General features: G+C 50.2%; 1 protein-coding gene across 9 annotated transcripts in view; it reads left to right on the top strand.

The window, feature by feature from the left end:
* The window catches only part of SCN5A (sodium voltage-gated channel alpha subunit 5), a 97,421-nt gene that overhangs the window by 35,606 nt on the left and 37,272 nt on the right, over positions 1 to 24,543 (top strand). For all 9 annotated transcript variants that reach the window (XM_072726488.1, XM_072726492.1, XM_072726491.1 and 6 more), the window contains exons 7-15: positions 2,547 to 2,777; positions 4,277 to 4,340; positions 5,233 to 5,374; positions 5,902 to 6,099; positions 7,451 to 7,630; positions 8,411 to 8,776; positions 14,022 to 14,154; positions 15,028 to 15,266; positions 23,709 to 23,882. In XM_072726488.1, the coding sequence (XP_072582589.1) occupies positions 2,547 to 2,777; positions 4,277 to 4,340; positions 5,233 to 5,374; positions 5,902 to 6,099; positions 7,451 to 7,630; positions 8,411 to 8,776; positions 14,022 to 14,154; positions 15,028 to 15,266; positions 23,709 to 23,882 (1,727 nt within the window). The remainder of the gene's footprint in view (positions 1 to 2,546; positions 2,778 to 4,276; positions 4,341 to 5,232; positions 5,375 to 5,901; positions 6,100 to 7,450; positions 7,631 to 8,410; positions 8,777 to 14,021; positions 14,155 to 15,027; positions 15,267 to 23,708; positions 23,883 to 24,543) is intronic.

Below are 24,543 nucleotides of genomic sequence, written 5' to 3'. Positions count from 1 at the left end.
GGCAGTGCCCAGAAGTTTCTTCCAGAGCCTTTTTCTGAATGCAGCCACACTCAGAATTGGAGATGGCACTTCTTTTAAGAAGGCAGCTGGAGACAGGTTGTATGCCACAGATCTGACGAGGTGTCAGAGCTGAGGGAAGAATTAACTAAAGCAGATGGTGGCATCCATTCCTGATTTGGAAAGCCCTAGGTCCTGGCCCCTTGATCTCCATGTAGCTCTTGCTGCCCGGGGAAGGCATGGGCCCTGCTCTGAGCTCCTTGGAGGCGTTCAGACTCTCCCTTGGTGGTGTTAATTATCTAATAAGACTACCCCCCCCACCTTATGCTACGTTCAAGCTGAGCCTCAGACTGTTGCTCCTGACCTCTGAACCCCATAGGATGTGCACAGGGCCACTTGTCCCATGCTCTCCAGTGGCCCAGACCCCCACTAAGAGCCAGTAGCAAGTGGGCAGCGTGCCCCCAGTGTACAGTCACCTCCATGGAGACGAGTGTTGTCATTGGCCTGGGTGCACACATACATGCTTAGAAGCCTCAGGGTCTGTCCTCTAGGATGCTGGGGACAACCTCACATCATACACCCACAAGATTAGAGAAGCACACTGGCCATAGCAGTTGAGAAAAGGCATGTTCCGGTCTGTTTTGTAAGAAAGGCTAGCAAAGGGAAATATCTCTCTGTCCTGGAGTAATGCAGGAAGCCTGCCAACCTAAGCCCGGGCACATTGGACCTCTTCAAAGCTGCCAGCAACCCAGTGAGAAAGCAAACAACAGACCCTGAAAGTGGTCATTAGAACAATGCTGTGGTCGGCATTATGGAAATCCCTCTGGAGGAGGTGTCCCCTGGGCTGAGGCTCAGAGAGCCTCGGCCTTCTCCAGATCTCAGTCTCCTCTCCCGCAAGATGGAAATGAAATCAGAGGGGTTGGTTTCCAAGGGCTCTTTGGCCAGCTTGTTAGACCTTCAGTGGCAGGAGAGTGTCCCAGTTGATGCCAGGGATCTTTCCCTTCTTGGGTCTTTTCAGAAAGAATCCTGTTACTTCATTGGACTCATTCTTGTCAGAAGTGAACTCTGTCATCAATATGAGAAATATTTAAAGGACTGGATCTATGCTCACCAGCTTATTTCCCCCCGCTGGATGCTATGTCCACAGACCAGGAGGTGCTTTGCTGGGCCTTGAACTGGATGCTCTAGTCCAAAGATCCTTTAGACTAACAGTTGAGGCAGTGTATGCGGCCCACCACCTCCTGCCCTGTGCTCCCTGCCACATACATTATGGGCAGGGTCTCCAGGCCCGGTAAGCAGAACCAGAGTGTGCTCTCTGAGGGGTCCTAGAACCTCTGCTAGAGCTGAGGTGTGCTGGGCTACCAAATGGGAATCCTACTACCACCACCACCCCAGGCCCATTCCCTGCAAGGCCCACACCTGCCCAGGGCAGTTGCCAACATCTGTCAGGACGATTTCCACAGAGCACGCTGAGTGCCTCTGAGCTGTGGGCAGGCAGCAGCGCTAGTGGCACAGTGGGAGGACTTCCTCCCCTGCTCCCATGTTTGCCCATCGCTGCCTCCCTGTCTTGAGGTCATGGGCATGGCAGCTGTGAGCACGGCCACCACAGGTGCTCCTAACACATTAACCAGCTGGACGATGGATGGATGGATGGATGGAGCTTAATCTGAGATCTGGCCGCTTTGAGCCTGTGGGCTGGGGAGTGGGGGCAGGAGGCCGGGCTCTGCTGCTGGCAGAGAAGCCCCCTCGCTCCCGATGCTCTGCTCGAACTTGTCATAGGACAATAGCTCAGTGTCAGACCAAAGGTGTCTACACATGCTTTTCTGTCACTTTGCTGTGTGGTGCTGGCTTCTGCAGGGAGCTGGGCCATGCAACTAACACATCACGGCCTCTTGGCTTTGGGGAATGGGATGGAAGGGGATGGGTCCTGGAGGGACAGGGCAGAGGAGGAAAATGCAAAGTAAGTCAACCCCTCCCCTGCCCTTGAAGCCTTCCCAAAGGTGGGATCCTAGCCAGAACAAACCCCTTAGGACATTACCCACCATGACCTTGCCAGGCCTCCTGATAGCCCCCCATCACCCAAGCACACACCCCATTCCTCTACCAAGAATGACCTGTGCCTCTCCATCTCAAGGATCACGGCCAGCGCCCTTCCATTGCCCTGGAATGGGCCTGGACCTGTGTCCCTTCTGCAGATTATATTTAAAGGTATACCTAGGGACCAGCTGGATGGGGACAGGCTTTGAGTGGTTTTTTTCCTCAAGAAACCAGCATTTCCCACACCCATTTAATATATGTGGCTAGTGGAGAGCAAAGAGGACTGGGTCCTCCTGAAAATACATGGCCAGACTGGACTTCCACCCCGGTGGGGGGGGGGGGGGGCAGGACAGAATCTCAGTAGCAGAGGAAATGTGGAGGCCTCCTTCTCTTGCCCCTGCTTCATGATTGCCCATCTGGCCCAGCACCCCCTCAGGCCTGGCCCCCCACCCAGTGGAATGAGGAGCACGGAGCCTGTGGGTGACACCCCTGCTCATTCTTGCTTTCCCCAGGTCTGAAGACCATCGTGGGGGCTCTGATCCAGTCTGTGAAGAAGCTGGCCGACGTGATGGTCCTCACCGTCTTCTGTCTCAGTGTCTTTGCCCTCATCGGCCTGCAGCTCTTTATGGGTAACCTGAGACACAAGTGTGTCCGCAACTTCACGGCGCTCAATGACACCAACGGCTCTGTGGAGGCTGACGGCCTGGTCTGGGAGTCACTGGACGACTACCTCAGCGACTCAGGTGCAGGCTCACTCTGTGGGCCCGGGTCGGGCTTTGTAAGGCCACACAGGCCTTACCAGAGGGTAGACCGTCCCCCATGGCTGGTCAAGCTGTACTTGGTCCCCCAGAAACCCCAAGATATGCTCCGGGATCCCAGCCCCTGCCCTTTGGAACTCCAGGAGAGGACGGGAGGGGTGAGGACTTTGGGCCTGCCCTCATGAGTTCTTGGACTCGATGATCAGACACTTGAAGAGCAGGAAGGAGGAAGTTAGCTGGAGAGGCTGACGAGGGACAGCAGGTGCTGAGGGTGAAGGGGGGACTGACCCCAGAGAATTGAGAAGGGAAAGAAGACTGGCCTACCTATCCAGAGAGGAGCATTAGCCAGAGAAAGGGTGGGACATGGAGCTGGGGTGGTTTGTGAGCCTTCAGAGTGGAGGTCCCACCTGCTTGGCATGGGATGTTTCAGCCAACTTCAGAATTCCTTGCCAAGACGTTAATTCCATACATGTGCCCCACAGAACCCCAAGAGAGGGTTGGAACAAGCCGGGAGATTGTACAAAGTCACATGAGCCCCTCCTGCCATTTCAGTGATAGGTGGCTTTCAATGTTCCAGGCCAATGGCCAGCACCTCTGACCAAGACCATCAGTCTGGTTCAAAGGTAGACGCTGGTGCAAGGGCAGATTGAAGGCCCCAAGGGACATTCTGAAGTTAGGGCCTCTTCGCTACACCAGCAGTCCGCTTTGGAAAAAGAAACGGACTGAAGCGCAATGACTCAATTTGCTTATGGCTTAGCTGTGGCCAAATAGCAGCAGTTCCAAAACTTTCATTTGTACCAGCAGGGCTCCAGGAAGCACATACTGTAGCTGGGCAGCACCCCCAGAGTTCCCAAGTCAGCAGATCTGGGGTGGTACTCAGGAGGTTACATTTCTAACCAGGTCCCAGTTGTCTGCTCTCGCAGGGTGGGGACCACAGTTGAGAACTGCTGCCTACAACTAAGGCGAGTAGTGTTAAGTAATGGGGCCTGACCGCTGGCCGGCGGAGAGGATGGGACTATGTGTCCCATATGGCATCTGGTGCAGCCCCAGCCCCGTCTGAACATACTGCAGCAGCATCACGCCATGGTGACAGTAGCAGGTATCACTTGTACCACCTTAGGCACAGAGAAGTGGTGCAGATGGAGCCGGGTGGTAGCCTGCCGAGACCAGGCAGTGACTCAGTAGCTGAGCTGGGCCTCCGCCCAGACCCCTGCCTCCTGGGTCAGGGCCTCTCTTCACCCCAGCTATCCTCCTGAGTCCTCCTCGGGGCAGGGGACAGAAGCTCCCTATGGGGACTCCCTGAGTCTTCTGTGAGTGTGGGGGACACTGGCAGCTAAACATCTAGGGGGGAGCAGGAGGCAGGCCAGGGAAGCAACTGGTGTTGTTCCTCAGGTGTCTACCCCCACCAGAGTCCTGGGCACAAAGCGGGAACCCCAGGAGTCTGGGCCACACATGCTCTTCAGCATCGGTCATTCCCCTTTCAGGAAACTACTTGCTGAAGAATGGCACCTCCGATGTGTTACTGTGTGGGAACAGTTCTGATGCCGGGTATGTGGTGCCCAGCCCCCAGGGCCACCTCACCGGGTAGGGGTGAGGTGAGGTGAGGGTGGCAGGGGAGGAGGGAGTCCCCTGGTACTCTGTGGGGCTGCAGTCCCACATCTCTCAGTATGAAATTCCAGCCCTTCCTGTAGCCAAAGAGATTTGTCTGGAAGGTCTTAGGACATTAACAAGGCACAGAGGCTGCACCCTCACACTTGCTGAGTACCCCACCCCCACCCTCCATCTCCCCCACTCGTGAATCCAGCCCAGCAGTCTCTCTTTGGGAGAGAGGCTATCCCATCCAGCTCTGTGAGTCATCAGTCCCCCTCACTATGCCTGTGTGCATGGTCACATAAAGGGGCACATTCTCCAGGTGTGGCCAGACCCCAGCCTGTCCACCCCAGAATCACAGCCTGTCCATCCATCCGCCCCACGGGCTGGCATTTGCCCCAGGCTCCGTGCTGTTCAGCCTCATGCTATTCAGCCAAGCCTCACTGCCCTCCCCCCCCCCCACTGCATGCCTACTCTGTGCCCATCTCCCTGTGGGGTAAGCAGCCAGAGGAAATCACTGTGAGCCAGGCCTTTGGCACTTCCTCTGTGAGGGGAGAGGTGACTCATGTCACAGCGGGGATGGTGTATAATGTGGGCAGAAGGGAGCTGGATTCAGGCCTAGCTGATACAGATGGGGAGAGACAAGGCGAAACCGGTGTCCCAGGCCGGAGGCACAGTGTGGAAAGTCATGGCAGCAGGACCAACCGTGTGGCACTAAGTTTGTGAAAGTCAGCCTCATGAAGCAGTGGGGCACGTGTTGGGCCACCCAGGGAGATGAGTCAGGCCCAGGGAGCATCTTAGGGGGCGGGCCCTTCACGGCAGGGGACAGAGTCTGTGTGTCTGACTGCAGGACATGTCCCGAGGGTTACCGGTGCCTAAAGGCAGGGGAGAACCCTGACCACGGCTACACCAGCTTTGACTCCTTTGCCTGGGCCTTCCTTGCGCTCTTCCGCCTAATGACACAGGACTGCTGGGAGCGCCTCTACCAGCAGGTACATGGGTGCATGGGCGGGAGGAACACCAGGAACTGGCTAGGGACCAGGATGCACAGGTGATTAGCTAGAGGCCCCAGCAGCTTCTCCACTGGCAAGAGCTGGGGAGGCTCAAGGAATAAGGGACAGGAACCCTTGCATCTGAGGAATGGGGACAGCAAGCAAAGAAACTTCTTGCTGGTAACCAAGTACCCTTCCCTCTGTATGGGGCTCACTGTGCTCTGTGAGTAGGACACTTCTCTGCCCTATATGATGGAATAGTTGCCTCTATGCATGCAACATTTCCTCTGTTGACTGGAACATTCTGCCTCCCCCCATGGATGGGACACTATCCTCTGCATGTAGGTCATTCTTCTCTATGGGTTAGAATACTTACCTCTATAGGCAGGATATGCTCTACTCCTCCCCAAGCTGTGGCCATTTGAACTCTTGGCGTAGCCTGACTGGACAACTTGAAATTCCAAGACCATGACCATGACCCAGAAAGGGCCCCAGTGAAGATAACCTCTGTTGCCTTACTCCCCCAGACCCTGAGGTCTGCAGGGAAGATCTATATGATCTTCTTCATGCTTGTCATCTTCCTGGGCTCCTTCTACCTGGTCAACCTGATCCTGGCTGTGGTTGCCATGGCCTACGAGGAACAAAACCAAGCCACCATTGCTGAGACAGAGGAGAAGGAAAAGCGCTTCCAGGAGGCCATGGAGATGCTCAAGAAAGAGCATGAGGTGAGTGAGCATGCAGCCAAGGAGCCTCCAAAGCAAGTCCTCACCTGATTCTGGGTGCCTATGAACCTGGTGCCTGCTGGGCAAAGCTGGTGCCTATAGGGATGACACCTGCTTCGTAACCCTGGTGCCTACAAACCTGGTACATGCTGGGTAAAGCTGGTGCCTGCTGGGTAAAGCTGCTATCTGTAAGTGTGGCATCTATAGATAAAAGGCAGGTCCTGCTGGGTAAAGTTGATACCTATTAACCTTCTCCTTGCTAGGCAAACCTGGTGCCTGTGGTCATGGTGCCTGCTGAATAAAGCTGGTGCCTATAAGCATGGTGCATGCTGGGTAAAGCTAGTGTCTGCAGATGTGATGCATGCCAGGTAGAACAGGTGTCTGTGGGTATGATGCATTCCGGGTAAAGCAGGTGTCTGCGGATGTGATGCATGCTGGGAAAAGCTGGTGCCTTCAAGTGTGGCATCTACTGGATAAAAGACAGTTACTGTTGAGCGATGCTGGCGTCTACTGGGTTAAAGTATTTCATGTGAATGTAGTGTCTGCTAGGTGAAAATTTGGTACCTGGTTAAGGATAGTGCCTGTTCATGAGGCACCTACTAGGTAAAAGTCTCACTGGGTGCAAGTGGGTGCTGTGAGTGTGGTGCCTGCTGAGGAAAGTGTTCCCTATGACCATGGTGTCTTCTCAGAGAAAACAGTGCCAGCTGGGTAAAAATGGTGGCTGCTAGGTAAAGGTGGTAGCTCCTGTGTAAAGGAACCTAATGCATGCTGGATAAAAGAGAACCACATGTCCATGGACTGAGTTTATCCTAGTCAAGGGATGTCTTCTGGAAGCTTGGTGAGGAAGGTCCAAGGTTGGAGGCCTGACCCAGCTCGGAAAATAAGCCCTGGCAGTGCTGCCCTGGTTACCCATCGCTCCACACACAGGTACTGCAGGCTAACTACAGACCAAGCTGTTAGAAGCCATGTAGACATTCACTTTCTTCTCATTGCCCCACGCTACCTCCCCCATCACCAGTTTTGGCCAACTGAACCTTCTAGAAGATGTCCTGCCCTCTAATTCTGTTGCTTCCTCTGCTCACCAACATCCTCCCACCTCAACTGTCCCTCACACTCCCCTCTTCCTAGAGCTGCCCACATCAGCCACTTCTTTCCTCTTCCCTGGACTTTGATTCTTTTCAAAACATGCTGGGTCTGTCTGAGCTCATCTCTCCATGATACTTTGGTCTGGGGTTAAGTGTGCAAGTCTACTTCCTGATGGGGAAATGGAGATACTGAGAGTTGCTTGGCCTGCCTTAGCCTGAGGCTGCACAAAGTCTCAATAACCAAAACACCCCTCTTCCACCTTTTCCAGGCCCTCACCATCAGGGGTGTGGACACTGTGTCCCGCAGCTCCTTGGAGATGTCCCCTTTGGCCCCAGTAACCACCCATGAGAGAAGAAGCAAGAGGAGAAAACGAATGTCTTCGGGGACAGAGGAGTGTGGGGATGACAGGTTCCCCAAGTCCGACTCAGAGGATGGTCCCAGAGCAATGGTAATAATCCCCGGCCGTGGCTCTGACCCTTTCAGTGTGGGTCTGGCATCAAAAGCCCATCATGTTGGGCCCCTGGTGCAGCCCCCCGTGGTTGCTCCCCAAGGAGACTATCCTTGAGCCCCCTTCCAGCCCTTCGTGTTTCCCATGACCATTCTTGGACTGGAGGAGGTCTGGGCAGAGACACCAGCTAGGTTTGGGTGTTGTGATGTCGCCAGCATTGGGGCTGAGGCTAGGACCAGAGGTTACCCTGTGGTGTAGATTAGTAGGCACCCAAAGACATACCCATTTGAGTCAAGTACATGGCTGATGGCCCCAGGTCCTGCTCAGGCCAGGCCTGTTTGCACCACCAGAAGCTTTCGTGCTTCCTTCTTCTCCTGCCCAGCCACAGCCACAGCTTCAGGCCCAGGTAAACTTGGATCTCAAAGCCCCAAAGGCACAAGCTTTAAGTGAGCAGAGATCCCAGATGATGCAGGACCAACTATACCCCCTCCTCTGAACACACCCTGGCTCAGCGCCCCCAATTCCCGAGTGGCCAGCAGAAGCCTGGGTGGCTCCGTCAGTTAAGCATCCAACTCTTGATCTCAGCTCAGGTCTAGATCTCAGGGTCATGAGTTCAAGCCCTGCTGGGCACAGAGCCTGCTTTAAAAAAACAAAACAACAACAAAAAAAAAACTCTCATTGCTCTGAGACAACCTCTCAGTCTCCGAGAACATCACAGGGGATAGGCTGGGAGCACATAAAGAGCTGGCTTGGTGGTGTGCCTTCTCCCTGTATCCCCAGAATCGCCTGAGCAGCACACATGGCCTCAGCAGGACCTCCGTGAAGCCACGCTCCAGCCGTGGGAGCATCTTCACCTTTCGCAGGCGAGACCTGGGCTCGGAGACAGATTTTGCAGATGATGAAAACAGTACAGCGGGAGACAGCGAGAGCCACCGCACGTCCCTGCTGGTGCCCTGGCCTCTGCGCCAGCCTAGTGCCCAGGGACAGCTCAGTCCAGGGACCTCGGCTCCCGCCCTCAATGGTAAAAGGAACAGCACCGTGGACTGCAACGGGGTGGTCTCCTTGCTGGGGACAGGTGATCTGGAGGCCACCTCCCCAGGGAGCCACCTCCTCCGTCCTGTGATACTGGATCGCCCCCCAGACACGGTGAGCCAGCCCCGTGATGCAGCCCCAGGGCAGATCTGGTCTCCCAGATTCACTTAGTATTTACTGAGTACCTGATGTATGCTGGACTCTGGATGAATAAGCGTGGCAAAAAAAATCTCTGCCCTCATAGAGCTTCCATGCTAATGGGGGCAGGCAGGCAAAAAAAAGAAAGAAAGAAAGAAAGAAAAATAGACATATATGTATATGGTGTATAACATTGAGTGATAGGACTAACAGTTAAATATTTAGTAACCAATAAAGCCCTGGCACCGAGATGCCATGGTGGTACAGGACCGGAGTCCTGAAGGCCCTGTGTGTGTCAGGTGTTAACCCATAGGGTTGCTGGATCCTGGGCAGTGCAGGGGGTTCTGGGAAAGGGACCAGAGTGGCAAGGGGATACTCACAGGGTTCTGGGCAACAATTATTCACCAAGCCTTAAATACTTCAGTACTTTACAAACTGGTAAACATTAGCCCAAGTAGTAAGTGCTGTGGGAGGGCAAAAGTAAGCATGGGGGAGCGGGATCCCGTACTCCTTAGGAGGCATTGAAACGAAGACCTACAAGAGGCAGGGGTGGGAGCCAGGCTGCTTTCTGAAACTCTGGGGGATGATTGAGCACCCAGATTCCAGACACAAACTGGGTTTGAATTCTAGCTCATAGCTTACCAGCTGGATGGCCATAGGCAAGTTTCTTTCTGTTTGTGCCTATCATCTGTAAAATGAATTGAAAACACCCATCTCAGATTGTTGTGAGGATGAATGGTCTCATATGGGTCCAGCAATCAGGATGTTATGAGTATGTTGATGCTGTGATAATGTTATAATAATATACCATCATTATATCATCTGAGGGAAGCATGTTCCAGGCCTAGAGAGCAGCCAGTGCAAAGGCCCTGAGGCAGGAATGTGCCCAGCATATTGAAGGAAATGCCATGAGGTCAGAATGCCCGGAACTCAGGGAACAAAGTCAAAAGGAGTTGGAGTTACCATCAAAAAGGTAGCGGAGGGGGCAGCCCAGGTGGCTCAGCAGTTTAGCGCCGCCTTCAGCCCAGGGCCTGATCCTGGAGACCCGGGATCGAGTCCCGAGTCAGGCTCCTTGCATGGAGCCTGCTTCTCCCTCTGCCTGTATCTCTGCCTCTTTATCTCTCTCTCTCTCTCTCTGTCTCTCTTTCTCTCTCTCTCTCTCTCTCTCTCTCTGTCATGAATAGATGAATAAAATCCTTTAAAAAAAGGTAGCAGAGGGATGGACCAGAGCATGAAAGGCCAACCAGAGCTCTGATCATTCAGTCAACTGAGCCCATGACAGACATGACTGCCCAGCAACCCTGGAGTGTCCTTGCTGACTGCTGCCCCCAACATTACCCCCCAGGGCCACCCACCTGGAGAAAGGGCAAAGGTGTGGCTTACATCCCAGAACCTGCAGGAGACACAGGAGGGGAGACTTTCTGAGGAAGCTAGGACAAGACAGGGAGCCTTGATCAGGAAGGTGGAGGTGGGGCTGAAGAGAAATGGCTTACAGCCAAATGGTCTGTTCTGCTCCAGCTCAGACCCTGGCTCTGGCTACGGGACTTGGCGCAGGTTAAGGAGTCGCTCTATGCCTCGATTTCCTCATGGGTTAAGTGTAAATAAAATTCGTATCCACATCAGCAGCTTCTGCTGAGGACTAAAAGGGTTAAAAATATGTCCGGTGATTAGACCAGTCCTTGCCTCATGTTCGAGTGATTACTATTATTATCTGTTAGCTCTATTATTGAGGCAGGAGGAGTGAAGACTCCTGGGGCACACTGCAGTGTGCCCAGGGCCCTCACACTCTTCTGGAGCAGAGTCAGGGAGATGGTCCTGGGAGCACCTGGGGGCAGACCACAGTGTCGGGTGGGCCTGGAGGGGCCTGAGCCCTCACCTGGAGGGTGGGATGTCTGGCCTTTCAGAAACAGCAAACCCTGGTGGCCTGGGCCCCCCTGCACATCCAGCCCTGGAGGCTTAGCCTTGTGGAATCAGGTCGGCAGCCCAGAACACTAATAGAATTTCCTAATCTCATTAGGGAGAAAATCATCTCATTGTGCTGCACATGTCAGGAGGAATGCAAGTTCAAACACTTCATTACCCGGAACTCTGACTTCACCCTTTCTCACTTCTGTGGGGCCCATTTGTAACCTCAAAGGGATTAGCAGGCCAAGGGGCTTATTTGCAAAGTTAAGGGAATTACCTAGCAGACCAAGATGGAGACATTGTAAAGTTAAAGAGATTAGCAGGCATTCGGCCCCTGGGAATGCCTTCTCTGCCTCCACTGGATACCTGTCTGCCCAGTTTGGAATCTGAAGGCCGAGTACAGTGTGGAGCCCATAGTGGGTGCTCAACCAAGACAAGAGAGGAGAAGGGCCAGCCCAACAGACAGCTCATATTTAATTTATCCCAGTTGAGAGAGTAGAAGGTGAAGCTTTCCTTTGTCCACCGTCTATATGAGAGTGCCTGGCCCAAAAGACCAGAGGGGGTGGGGAATGACCATTCTTCTTCCTCCTCCACATGTTAGATGGCGTCCCCCTTTCCTCTGGTCATTGAGCAAATTAGATGCAGGGCTAGAACTTAACCCACGCCTTCTGATTTCTGAGCAATTATCCACGCAGCCAACATTTGCCCAGTGCCAGCCTGCTGCATTGAGTTGGAGGCTCCAGGGATATAGTGGTGAGCAGAGCAGTCAAGAGCTCTGACCTCACAGAGTTTACTCTGTAGTCAGGAAGACAGATGGCAAACTGGTCGATATTTCCAGGTTAGCAATAAGGGTCATGAGACAGCATGTTGCTAGGGTGAGGGTTGGGGATGGCTCTTAGAATACTCAGGAAATCCTGCCTCTGGAGACGACATTAAAATGGACAAGCAGATGATTTTAGGAAGCCAGCCACAAAGATGTGGAAGAAGCGTGTTGTAGACAGAGGGAACAGCAAGTACAACAGCCCAGAAGAAGAGGAGGCTTGACATGTTCGAGGCATGAGGGGGCCAGACAGGGTCAGGTGTGATGGAAACAGCAAGAAGGGGTACAGTTGATGAGTTAGGATTTGGACTGTACTTCTTTGTAGCCAATAGAAGAGTTTGAATTTAGTCTGAGTAAGATGGAAAGCATGGGGTGAGGGGAGGAGAGGATTATCACGACCTGATTTACCTTTTAAGGGAACCCCTTTCGGGGGGCACCTGGGTGGCTCAGTGGTTGAGCGTCTGCCTTTGGTTCAGGGCGTGTTCCTGGAGTCCTGGGATCGAGTCCTACATTGGACTCCCTGTATGGAGCCTGCTTCTCCCTCTGCCCGTGTCTCTACCTCTCTCTGTGTCTCCCATGAATAAATAAAATCTTTTTTTAAAAAGGGGGGTGAGCCCCTTTCTACTGTGTAGAGAAGGGAGAAGAGGTAATAGCTTGTGCTACGGTGATGTATCAGTCAGTGGTTGCTACGTAATGCTGTGTAACAAACTACCCCCAAGATCAGTGGCTAACAGTAAGCCTTTATTCTTGTGCTGACTTATCGGCAGGATAACCATGGCTTGGCTGCTCTAGGTGGGGCCTGGCTGGGCAGCTCTGTTTCAGGCTGCACCCTGGCTTGGCTCCACGCCGTGGGTCAGGCTCAGGGCTGTTCCATGTGTCTCTGTGCTGAGGCTCAGGCTGGACAGGAGGCAGCTACCTGAGGAAACTATTTTCATAGATGATTGGAGCATGAGAACACCGAAGAAGCTGTGGTTCACATCATGTCCACTCACATTCCAGTGGCCAGGGCCAGTGTGTCATTTGTGGGACAGGGAAGGGTGGAAAACGAATGAGTAAACATTTGCTAAAGTGCTAACTCAGACTATCGCAGGTAGTTGAGGAAGAGAAGAGAAGCCGGCAAAGTTAAGACACATTTGTGAGTTAAGCTGGCCAGGTTTGTGGTTGCCTCGGACTTCAGGTACTACTGTTACTGGCAGCCCCATCAGCCCTCTCAGGTGCCTCTGCTTGCATACTTCTGTGACCAGGAGCTCACTCCCTCCCTAGGCATCATTTTAGGGCAGTCCCACCAGTTGCAAAGGTTAACTTTTGCTTGAGCTCAGATCACTTTGATGACCACCCCTGGCCCTGACTCTGTTGCCCTGGGTAGCCTAGGCCCCTCTTCCTTCTGATCAACAGAGATTCTAGAGCCTTATGCTTGCATGCTGAGCCCTATGCCTTGCATAGCCCCAGCTCAGGCTCTTGCACGGTGGTCACATAGGACCCTGCTAACACGTACTGGGTGGCGGGGCTCTGAGTAAGCTTCGAGAATTCCTACTGCCATCTCCCTCCGTCGGGCACACCACATCTCTGTCTGCAGATCTGGCTCTTTTGCTTATAAAAATGATGCCAGCACATGGACAAAAAAATCCCATGGTACAGGAGTGTATGAGTGAAAGAAGACCTCGCCCCACAATCCCACTCCCCAGATATACTCACTTTAATGATTCCGTGTGTATCTTCTTGATCTTTTTGTTTTTTTTCATCAAACTGTTTGTCTAGGAGGTGCTCCCATGGGAACGCACAAGGAACTGCCTCTCACTCTTTATTGACTGTATCAGGGACCAGGGTCAGATTGTATCCATAATTGATTTTAGTATTCTATTGATTGGTCTTGTCTTTACGGTATTAGGAACAACGCTGCAATGAGCATCATTGCATATGTATTTTTGGTGCACGTGTATAATTATTTATGAAGTTAGATTGCTAGATGAGGAATTGCAGAGCCAATTTAACATTTTCTTGGTAGATAGAGCCAAACTGCCTCCACAGACGCTCCCACTAGCCATGTCTAAGCATTGTGCTTTATGCTTCTATTAATGTCACCTTAGAGCCGGGTAGATTTTTTCCCTTATGTTTCTTTATGCTGTCGACTCTAGGGAGCTTGTGGTCAATTAAGACTCCCAGATTGTTTTTGCATGTGCTAATGTATACTGACAGCATCTGGTTGATAGAACTTGGTACATGTAGTTTCCTGTCCACACTCAAGAATTACCACTGACAAGAGATGTTGAAGAAAGGAGGATGAAGAAAATGATTGGCAAGAGGGATGGGGGATGTTACTAACAGGGAGGGAGTTGGGAACCGAGAAACCCAGCATCTGGGCCCTGTCAAGACCCGCATCCTATCTCCCCGTGGGTCCTCCCAACCTGAGTCTGGGACTTCTGTCCCAGGCCCAACAGCTGCCCCAGGTTCAACAGGACCCCTGTGCCCTCATGCATATCTCCTGGTTGCACCCAGACCACACCGTCAGAGGAGCCAGGCAGGCCCCAGATGCTGACCCCACAGGCTCCATGTGTGGATGGCTTCGAGGAGCCAGGAGAGCGACAGCGGGCCCTCAGCGCAGTCAGCGTCCTCACCAGTGCACTGGAAGGTCAGCACCCCTGCTATCATCCACATGCCCCCACTCCTGCCTGAGGCCCCCCTCCCACATAGCCTGACCTGAGACTCTCCTCCCCTCTGCCCCCCACCAGCTGCTGGGCTTGCCTCAGACATCCCCAGAGCAGGCCCAGACTTTCCAGTCCGTGTTACCCTCAGGAACCCTATCTGTGTTTCTTCCAAACATCCCCACAGCTGTCCCGGCCTGTCCTGGGTGCTCCCTTATCTCATCCTGTCCACTCCCAAGCAGCCCCATGCCTTCCTGGGACCATCCTGGCCCAGACCTGCCAATTCTAGCCTATTCCCAGTCATTCCCTGTCTACCACAGGCTCTTCCAGGCATCCTACATCTGTCCTGGCCAGTCCCGCCCCAGGCGACCCCCAACCGTCCCAGTCTGAACTTGACACCACCCCCCCATCTTGTTCCCTCCTGTCCCATATGTGTTCACATCTTTTCTGGCCTGTTCCAGGCACCACCATCTGTCCAGCATGTCCCAGATGCCCACGTCTGTTCTTCTTGTTTTGGTTGTCCTTAGAGCTGAACTTGCCTGTGTCAGATGTTGTCTTGTCCTTTTCAGCCTGTCTCCTGCTGGGTGGCCCCATGTCTGTGTGAGACTGTTGTCTTAAGGAACATCCATCCCGACCTCCTGTCCCTGTGGCCCTCCCCTAGCAGATTTCCAGAGGCAGGGGCCGCGACATAAGCCACATCTTCCCTTAAGCTTTCCTGTCCCTCTCACTGTCCCCCTGTCACGTAGCAGCCCTGACCTCTCCCCAGCTAATTCATATGTCTTTTCTGGGATACCAAATTATATGTGAGTCAGTCCACAAAAACAAATCAGCTCACTGGCTGCCCCCCACCCCCACCCCAGAGTTGGAAGAGTCTCACCGCAAGTGTCCACCATGCTGGAACCGCTTCGCCCAGCGCTACCTGATCTGGGAGTGCTGCCCGCTGTGGATGTCCATCAAACAGAGAGTGAAGTTCATGGTCATGGACCCGTTCGCCGACCTCACCATCACCATGTGCATCGTGCTTAACACGCTCTTCATGGCACTGGAGCACTACAACATGACAGCTGAGTTTGAGGAGATGCTGCAGGTCGGAAACCTGGTAAGGGCTGCCACCAGCCAACTCTCAAATGGGCATCCTGGTGTGAAGAGCTCTTGGCCAGCTGGCACAGCCTTCATGGATGGTGAGGGGACATTCAGAGCACAAAAGGGTCTTCTAAAGGTGGGAGTCACCGTGGAAGACCTCTTGGAACAGGAAGTGTCAGGATCAGGTTTTAAGGAGCTGAGAGATGTAGCTGGGAGTGAGGAGTTGGGGATAAAGATGCCCAGAGGTTAGAAAACAAAAGTGAGTTGAGGGTGAACTTGAAATGCACCGGATGTGAGATATGGCAATTAGTAATGGAGGAGGAAAATGAATGCAATAAGCAGCAGTTCTCTCAGGGGAAGGATGGATGGATAGAGAGAAGGGGGAAGGACAGAGTGGATGGATGGATGGATGGATGGATGGATGGATGGATGGATAGTTGGATGCAGTGAGTCAATCAGGCAGAGCCAGATTTGAATTCTGACTCAGCTCTAACTATGTGACCTGAAGCAAATTACTTAGTCTCAGTCATTGGCACAATAAGTATTTGTTTAATTTAATAAATGTAAAATTAGTATGACAATATCAAGCCCATAGGAAGCTAATGAGGATTGAATAAGATAATGTGTATAATGTGCTTGGCTCAGAGTTTGATAAACAGTAAGCACTCAAAATAAATGATAGCTGCGGTCTGTGGTTATTATCACTGGCGCTGTTATTAAAGAGACTTCCCCTGGAAGTCAGAATGTCTGGGTTCTGATTCTGATTGGTTTTTTTTTTCCTTGAGATCAGATCAGGTCCTACCTCTTTATTCTAAAGGTGGGGAACTGAGGCTCAAGAGGTAACATAATGGTGGCAGAGGTGGGCATGTAACTACTGTTTCCTGACTCTGAGAGACAGGGCCCTACTGGCTCTGCCCAGCTAAACACAGATAGCCTTTCTCCAGGGGATCCCAAGTCAGGTTGGCCAAGAGCCCAGTAGCCTCTGAAAGGAGCTCCCAGGATCATCACTGAGGTAGGATGGAGGAGAGAGCCATTCAGTCCAAGCTTTCTCTTACTACAGAGCCAGTCCTATCTCAGTCTCAGCGGCACAGGTAGCCCCCCAGGCAGGCAGGTAGGTAGGTCTCCTACACTATGGAGCCTCATGATTTTCTTCCTTTATCACTTCTCCTAACTAGAACTCTAGATAGTTATCTCAAAGTCTATTCAATTTTTTTTTTGTAAACATGAGTCCATTTTGCTATAATTCTACTTTCTTTCCTTCTATATACAAACAGAGGGAAAGCTCTCGTATAGTCTGTAGGTGTCTCAAGCATTATTGTACCTGGTGTGTTGGGTGGTCTTCAGATGGTGGTTATGTAGGATTGCAGTTGAATGTGGTTTTATTGGAATGTGACCACTGAGTTGCTCTGTGCAGCATATCAAGGTGATAAAGAACAGTGGTGGCTTCCCTGGATCATTGAGTTGTGATTGAAGCTGTGTTAAACTTGGGGTTCTATTGTTAGTAATAGGTCATGTAGTTGGAGTATAGCTCTATTTTGTTTCATTTGGATAGCTTTATTACTACTGTGAAAGGTTTTGATTGTCGAAGTTAATATATTCTCAGTGGTTTAAATGTTACTTGTAAAAAAAACAAAAGCACAAAAATAAGCATGGGAAAATAATCTCGGTATGGGAAAAACCTTTCTAAGCATGTCATTAAAGACCATTTCTATAAAAGAGAAGATGAATAGATTTGACTTTTAGCTCATCATCTAGAAAGCAAATGCAACTTCTATTCCTAACATTGTGGACCAAAAAACCTGAAAAGTCCTCCACTAGGAAACAACTAAAAATACAGCAGATATTCTGAAATGCATATCAAAGCTCATGAGAAAGTAACAAAAATCCCCTAGTGCCAGAAACAAAGAGGAACTTAAAAACCATAGCAGTAAACATGTGAAAGGGTTCTGTAGTTGCCCTGGTAGGGGTCGGGAGCAGGTGATATTGCTGATTTGGGTAATCTGGGGATTTGGATTTTAGTGAACGTGTAGAGACAAGGCAGGTCTTTAGACAGTGTGGGTAAGGGTTGGAACTGAGTAACCATGGGAATATAAAACCCTAGTTCAGTAGAATGGTGAACCAGAAAAAACTCCTGGCACCAAAACTGGGAAATGATAAAGAAGGAAGCTTGTCAGTCTTGGCTGGGGCTGAAGATGAGGAGAAAAGGAACCTCTGGAAGCTTATGACTGTAAATTTGGCCTTATATAGATTTGGAGTTCAAATTTATAGCTAAATATTTCTGGAACCTGTGCCTAAAATAAAAGATAATGTGACCCTGTGATATCTTGGGGCCACTGCAAGAAGCAAACACAAAACTTCTCTGGGAAGACACACTTTTAACCCAGGCCAAGTCTGTTCTCCAAATTACAAAGCACACAAGGAAATAGTCCACTATGAGGAAGAGTCAGCAGACCGACAGACACACATACACATATACAGAGGCTTATCCTCTTAGGAATGTCTTATGATAAACTGTCTAATACAGATTATAAAACAAGAATGTTCATAATAACTAAAGACATAAAAGAAAGAATTAAACAGGGCAACTGGGTGGCTCAGTTGGTTAAGCATCTGCCTTCGGCTCAGGTCATGATCTCAGGGTCCTGGGATGGGTCACTACATCAGGCTCCCTGCTCAGTGGGGAGCCCACTTCTCCCTCTCCTCCCTTCTTGAGCTGTCTCTTCCTATCTCTATCTCTCTCTCAAATAAATAAATAAATAAAATCTTTTTTAAAAAGAAGGAATTAAACTTTAAAGAATAAAACAGCTTTGGAAAAGAACCAAATTGAATTTCTAGAAATGGAAAATATAGCCACTGGGATTAAAATCTCAATGTATAAATCAAATAGCACATTCATATAGCTAGGGAAAATTAAATTAATATAATTATAGATCTAAGGAAGTTGCCCAGAATGTAAAGAGATGAAGAGATAGAAAATCTGAAATCAAGGTTCAGAGACATGGAGTCAAAGTGAGAAGGTCAAGCATAAAGCTGATAGGAGTTCCAAAGGATAAAAAAATAAGAGAATGCAGACAAAAGAATGTTTAAGAAAAGAATGGGTAAGAATTGATCAAAGAAATGAACCCTCAGATTATGGAATTACAATAAGTCCTGCACAGGATAAATAAAATATCTGGACATGGTGAACATCAAAAGATAACATACAGCAACCAAAACAAGAAAGGTTGCCTACTAAGGAACAACTGTTGCATAGATGGGAAACTCCACAGTAGCTCCAACCAAATCCAGAAGACAGTGGAATAATCATTTCAAAGTTCTTGGAGAAAACAGTGGACACCCTAGAATTCTAATTGTCCTACCATTTACAAAGGATAGTAAGTAAAGACCAAGAGTCCACCACACACAAATTGTCTCTCTGAAACAATAACAAAAATTTGTACTTTAGAAGAAAGTAAAATGATAGCAGAAGCAGTTTTGAGAAGAACCTGAAAGGAATAGTAAACATGTGGGTAAAGCTAAGCAAACATTAACTGTAAAAACAATAACAATGGGCAGCCCGGGTGCCTCAGCGGTTTAGCGCCTGCCTTCAGCCCAGGGCCTGATCCTGGAGCCCCGGGATCGAGTCCCATGTCAGGCCCCTGCATGGAGCCTGCTTCTCCCTCTGCCTGTGTCTCTGCCTCTCTCTCTCTCTCTCTCTGTATCTCTCATTAATAAATAAATTTTAAAAAACCAATAACAATAAGGATGACTGGAGGGTATAAAAAGTAGTAACTAAAACATTGGAACTATAATGTCCCCCCACTTCTTGGGAAGCCACCATCAGCACTGCTCAGTGGCCCTCCTGCCAGGCATGGAGCAGGAATTGGAGGTAGGATGGTCTGAAGTTCATGTACATTCTGAAATATTAATTAATTTAGGTGCTATTAACTTAAGCCTGATTTTTAAAACTTGTAGGGTAACCTCTAAGAGAATAGGAATGGAAAGTCTTAATTGCCAAGCCAGTAGAGAGGAAAATGAAGAAATTTTACAATTCAATCTAATAGAAGAAAGCAAAGGAGAGAAAAAAAGGAAACAAAAAATAGAAGACACATTGGGTGATAGACATTAAGGAGGGCACGTAATGTAATAAGCACTGGGTGTTATATGCAACTGATACATTATTGAACACTACATCTGAAATTAATGATGTACTGTAAGTTGGCTAATTGAATTTAAATTAAAAAAATAGAAGACACAAAATAAAATGAAGACATAGGTCCACATATACCAGAAATCATAATAAATAGTGGTAGGGACTGCAGTCACCAGTTAAGTGACAGGTTGTCAGTTTGCTAAAGAAATAGAATGCGGCTATATATTTTTACAGAAGATACCTAAATATATTGAGATCCAAATCCCTAAAAGAGATGGGAAAAAGAGAGAACAGACAAATACTATCAAGAAAATTGATGGAGTTGTGTTATTATCAAACTTTAAAGAAATAGTATTATTGAAGGATAAAGAGATCCAAAACATAAAGATGAAAGGAACAGTTCACCAGGAACATACAATTCTATCTGTATGCACCAAATTACATAGCTTCCAACTATGTAAAGCAGATAATAAGATCAGTTTAACAAGACCACAATCTTAGTGAGAGACCATCCTCCATAACTCATGGCTCAAGCTTGCAAAACATCACCAAGGGTCTAGAGGACTTGAATAACAGAAGTAAAAAGCTTGACTTAATGAATGCGCAGAGCACAGCACCCAGTAGTTCGAGAAAATACGCACGGAACATTTGCAGAATGACCACATTTTGTGTCTCAAGGCAAATTGCACCAAAGACAGGGTATCATGAAAGCTTCAATCTCCAACCATTGTGCAATTAAAATATATGTGTCAGAATCTCCAAAAATGCTCATTGACTATGCAATTCCATTTCCAGAAATTTATCCTAAGAAAAGAACTGGGCAAGATGTCTCAAAACAAGTATGTGGAAGGTTATTTATTTATTTATTATGGCAATGTTTTTAATAGGGACAAAACAATGCCTCAGAGGGACATACTATGGCACATCTGTATAGTGGAATATTCCACAACTGTTCAGGAAGGGAGGGAGGGAGGGAAAGAGATGCCGTAGACATGTTTAATTGACATTGAAGGATGTTCACAGAAATGAAGTTTTAAAAGCAAGTTTACGTTAAAGATATTAAATATGCAAGGAGAATTTAAGTTTCCCAAAGGTCCCCCCACTTCCTGTGAAGCCGCCATCAGCACTGCTCACTGGCCATCCTGCCAGGAGTCAGGGAAAGTGGGTCTCCACCCTCACAGTCTCTGCCTGCCAGATCCCAGTGAGCCTATAAAACATGCAGAGTTGTTTGAAGCAGCCCTGCGCCTGGCACTCTCGGCCACTCTCATCAGTCATAATAAATGCTGCCCATGATAACAATAATGGCCCGCCAGTAGGGAGCATCTGCTTTGCATCCATTAGCTCTAACTCTTAGAAACTTCCTATGGAGTCGTCATCATTCCCATTTTACATAGGAGGATACTCGAGGCTCAGGGAGATGAGGAAACTGGCCCAAGATCACACAGTGGCAGACTTAGCTTTGGAACCTGGGTCTCCTGCCATTCTCTACGTGTCTTAAGCCATCAAGCTTTGATCACATGGCCTTAGAAAGCCTGGGCTGATCCTTTGGAAGGAGGAATCTGGCACCAAAATGTATGCACTTGTAAAGCAGTGCTTCGAAAGCTTAGCAGTATATTAGCATCACCTAGGAAGTTAAACGACAACAAGTCAATCCCTGGACTGCACTCTAGTCCAAATTAACTAGAATCTCTGAGAGTAGGATCCAAGCATCAGTATTGTTAAAGCTCTCGGAGGAGGGGGGTGCGCCTAGGTGGCTTAGTCTGTTAAGCATCTGCCTTCTGCTCAGGTCATGATATTGGTGTCCTGGGATCAAGCACCAAGTTGGAAAACCAGTGCTGAAAAATAGTACTACTTAAACTTCTGATCTCCTGGGAACCTAATCAAAATGCAGGTTCTGCTCTAACAGGTCACGGATCTTCAAGATTCTGCATTTCTGAAGAGCTTCCAGGTGATGCTGTTGATTCCTTATCATGTCCCCAAGAGTCATTGCATTCCCCAAGAGCTTCTGCTGTCTTTTTCTTCTGACTTCCAGTGGCAACTAATATCTGCTCTCTTGCTGTCAAAATAGACTTGCACTTGGGCAAAGACAGGCTCTTTCCTGAGCTCCCTTCCCAGAAATGAGTTAGCACTCATGGGTCTGCTGAACAGGCCTTAAGAACACACCCACCCTGGCATGCTCAAACAGGTGATGGGGGGAGACCAGAGGGTCTAGTCTCCCAGGCCCCACCCTTAGGGGTTCTCAGGGAGACCCAGTGCAGGGAATGTGGCTGGCAGGACACCAGACACTGCAGGAGCCTAAGGTCAAAGGCCCAAGTATTTGTATGTTTATTCAGCAAACATCGGTGGATTGCCTCCTGGCTGCACACAATTCTTGTACCAGTAGGCAGAAAAGGTCCCTCCTATGGAGCTTACAGTCTAGCCAAATCTGTAGCTACATACACAGTATGTCACATGGTGGTAAGTGAAAAAAAAGACAAAGCAGAGAAGAGGGAGGAGGAGTTTGGTGGGAGGAAGTCCTGATTTTAAACATCAGGAAGCCTCATCCATTAGGTGGCTTTTAAGCCCCAACCTGAAGGGAGTGAGCCCTGTGGGTGGCGGAGGGCAGATGGCCCAAGGAAAGGCAGCAGCATATACAAAGGCCCTGAGGAACGACAGTGAGGAGACAAGCTGGAAGAGCAGGAGGAGATGCAGTCAGAGATGCAGTCAGAGGGATGGAAAATGTTATGGATACAGAACCCAGGGACAGGCCTGGGTGCTGAGGAAAGGTGCAGAAGAACCCAAGGATGCCTCCCCACCATGAGGGGATCCCAGGCATCAGAGCTGAGACTGAGAGATTTCAGGGGCCCTCCCTTCCCTAAGATCCCAGCTGGTGTAAGATCAGTTCTCTGGCACAAGCCCTAAAGGGACCATTGAAGGCATGAGGGCTGGCTGGTGGGCGGTGCCTTGTGTGGCCATGCACAGGTACCTGCCCACCTGCCATCCTGGTGCCCCACTCCCTGGGCCAATACCGATCCCTGCCCCCCAGCCCACCACCACAGGGCCTTACCTGAGCAGAGGGGGAAGGGGCCAGTCCAGGTATCTCTCCTTCTTTCCTTTCAGTACAGAGCTCTCACAGGGGTTGCCAAGGCCTGGGTGATCACCTCCTGTTTGCTGACCCCAGCAAGCTACTCGGCCTTCCTGTCTCTGACCTCTCCTCCCTGGCCACTGCCGCAGCCCTGGTACTGTCTCCAGGAATGCTCTGGCCCTCTCACCTCAGCCCTCACCCATAGAAGACCTCCGTGACTCCTCCCCATCCTCACAATAACCCCCTCAGCTCCAAATGGCCTTGTATGCAGGCCCAGCTTCCTGCCAGCCACGCCTTCCTAGGACATCCCCTCCTGTGGGAACCAAGTTCCCTGTCGAGGCAATTGGCACACCATGGAGCAGTTGGAAATGGTCACAGCTCTGTGGCCCACCACACGAAGGGCTTCTGGACCACGAGACTCTGCTGGCCGAGGCTGGGTGGCTCCCAACTCTGTGCCAACAAATGGAGGAAAACCGAGCCCCTTCCCACCTCAAGAATATTTCCAGGAGGCAGAGGGGGTTGCTCTAAATCTTAAAGGACAACACTGAGTTCATTTTCTGGTTCTCCAGCATACCAGCTATGTATGGTACTTCCATACAGGCAAAGTACTTAACATGTCGGTATCTCAGTTTCCTTACCTGTAAAATGGGAATGGTGATACTTTCCTCATCGGGTTGTTAGATGGATTAAAAGGAACAACACATACAGAGCATTCTAGCCCAGGACTGGCACATTGTCATGCCCTCGAGAAGAGTTGGCTAGCTGTTATTACAGACAAGAGTTCAGTGTGTGGACAAGGCGGAGCAGCAACAGCATGGGCAAAGGCCCTGAGACATGAAAGCCGAGTGTTTGCAGGAATACGTGTATTTGGCACATGTGGAATGAGAGTACTTCCTGTGGTGACACGGGCTGGAAGGTGTCAGGCTGGGTTGTGTCACCCTCACCTCAGCCTCCCCTGCCCCCCAGGTGCTTCCTGAGCTATAAGTCTCTGTGGGGCCTGAGAGGGATCTGGCTGTTTCTGGCAGGCTGGCAGATCGTGGGTAGTGAGCCAAAGAGGAAGCTGGGGCATCAGGCTGCAGGTATCCCCAAGGCCCTGGGCCATGGCCAAGCAAGCACTCCCTGGGAGCCAGGGTACAGTCAGAGCTTGCAGCCCAGGAGGGGGACCCTGTGGGAGCAAGAGTCAGAAAGCAGGGCACCCCTCCTGGCCCAAGGGTCTTTCCAGCCCAAATACTGGGAACCCTGATCTCTCTGTCCCTCACCAGGTCTTCACAGGGATCTTCACCGCAGAGATGACTTTCAAGATCATCGCTCTGGACCCCTACTACTACTTCCAGCAGGGCTGGAACATCTTTGACAGCATCATTGTCATCCTGAGCCTCATGGAGCTGGGCCTGTCCCGCATGGGCAACCTCTCAGTGCTGCGCTCCTTCCGCCTGGTACCCAACTGGGTCCACTACAGGGGGGCAGGGTGGGGGTCTGGGGCACTAAGGCAACTCCCTCTGAGGTCACCGCTCAGTCACCCCTACTCTGATCCATCTTGACTTCGTCCAACAGCTATTTGCAGGGTACCTCAGTGCTGGTGATGCGGGGAGTACAGAGGGGGCAAGATGGGAGACATTCCTCTGGGGAAACTATTGGGATGGCCATCCTGATGACTTGCAAAGCCCTTTATGGTTCACCATGCCCCATTTAGTCCTCATAGGATCCCAGGAGAAGAGCTAGTATTCTACATACCCATTTCACAGATGAGGAGACTAAGACTCAAGTGAAATAAATTTCCCAAAAGCCACATGGCAAATAACAGGTAGAGTCAGGTCTGCTGACAGCTCTCCTGGGGTTCTGCATGCTGGTTTCAAAGTCAGCATTTTGGAAACTCTAATGCACATACAAATCATCTAGGGATCTTGTTAAACTGCAGATGCTAATTTAGTAGGTCTCAGGTGATGCCAAAGCTTCTGGTCTGTGGACCACTCTTTGACTCCACACATAGGACTGAAGGTAGATCAGGAATGTCTTCCTGGAGGAAGTCTGGGCAATGTTACTGGGTTCACTGGGGGCTTGGAAGGCAGGATGGTAGATGCAGAGAAAGTCCAAGCT

This window comes from Vulpes vulpes, chromosome 11 (assembly GCF_048418805.1).
Source record: "Vulpes vulpes isolate BD-2025 chromosome 11, VulVul3, whole genome shotgun sequence".
NCBI lineage: Eukaryota > Metazoa > Chordata > Mammalia > Carnivora > Canidae > Vulpes > Vulpes vulpes.
This window is presented reverse-complemented; position numbering and strand designations above follow the sequence as displayed.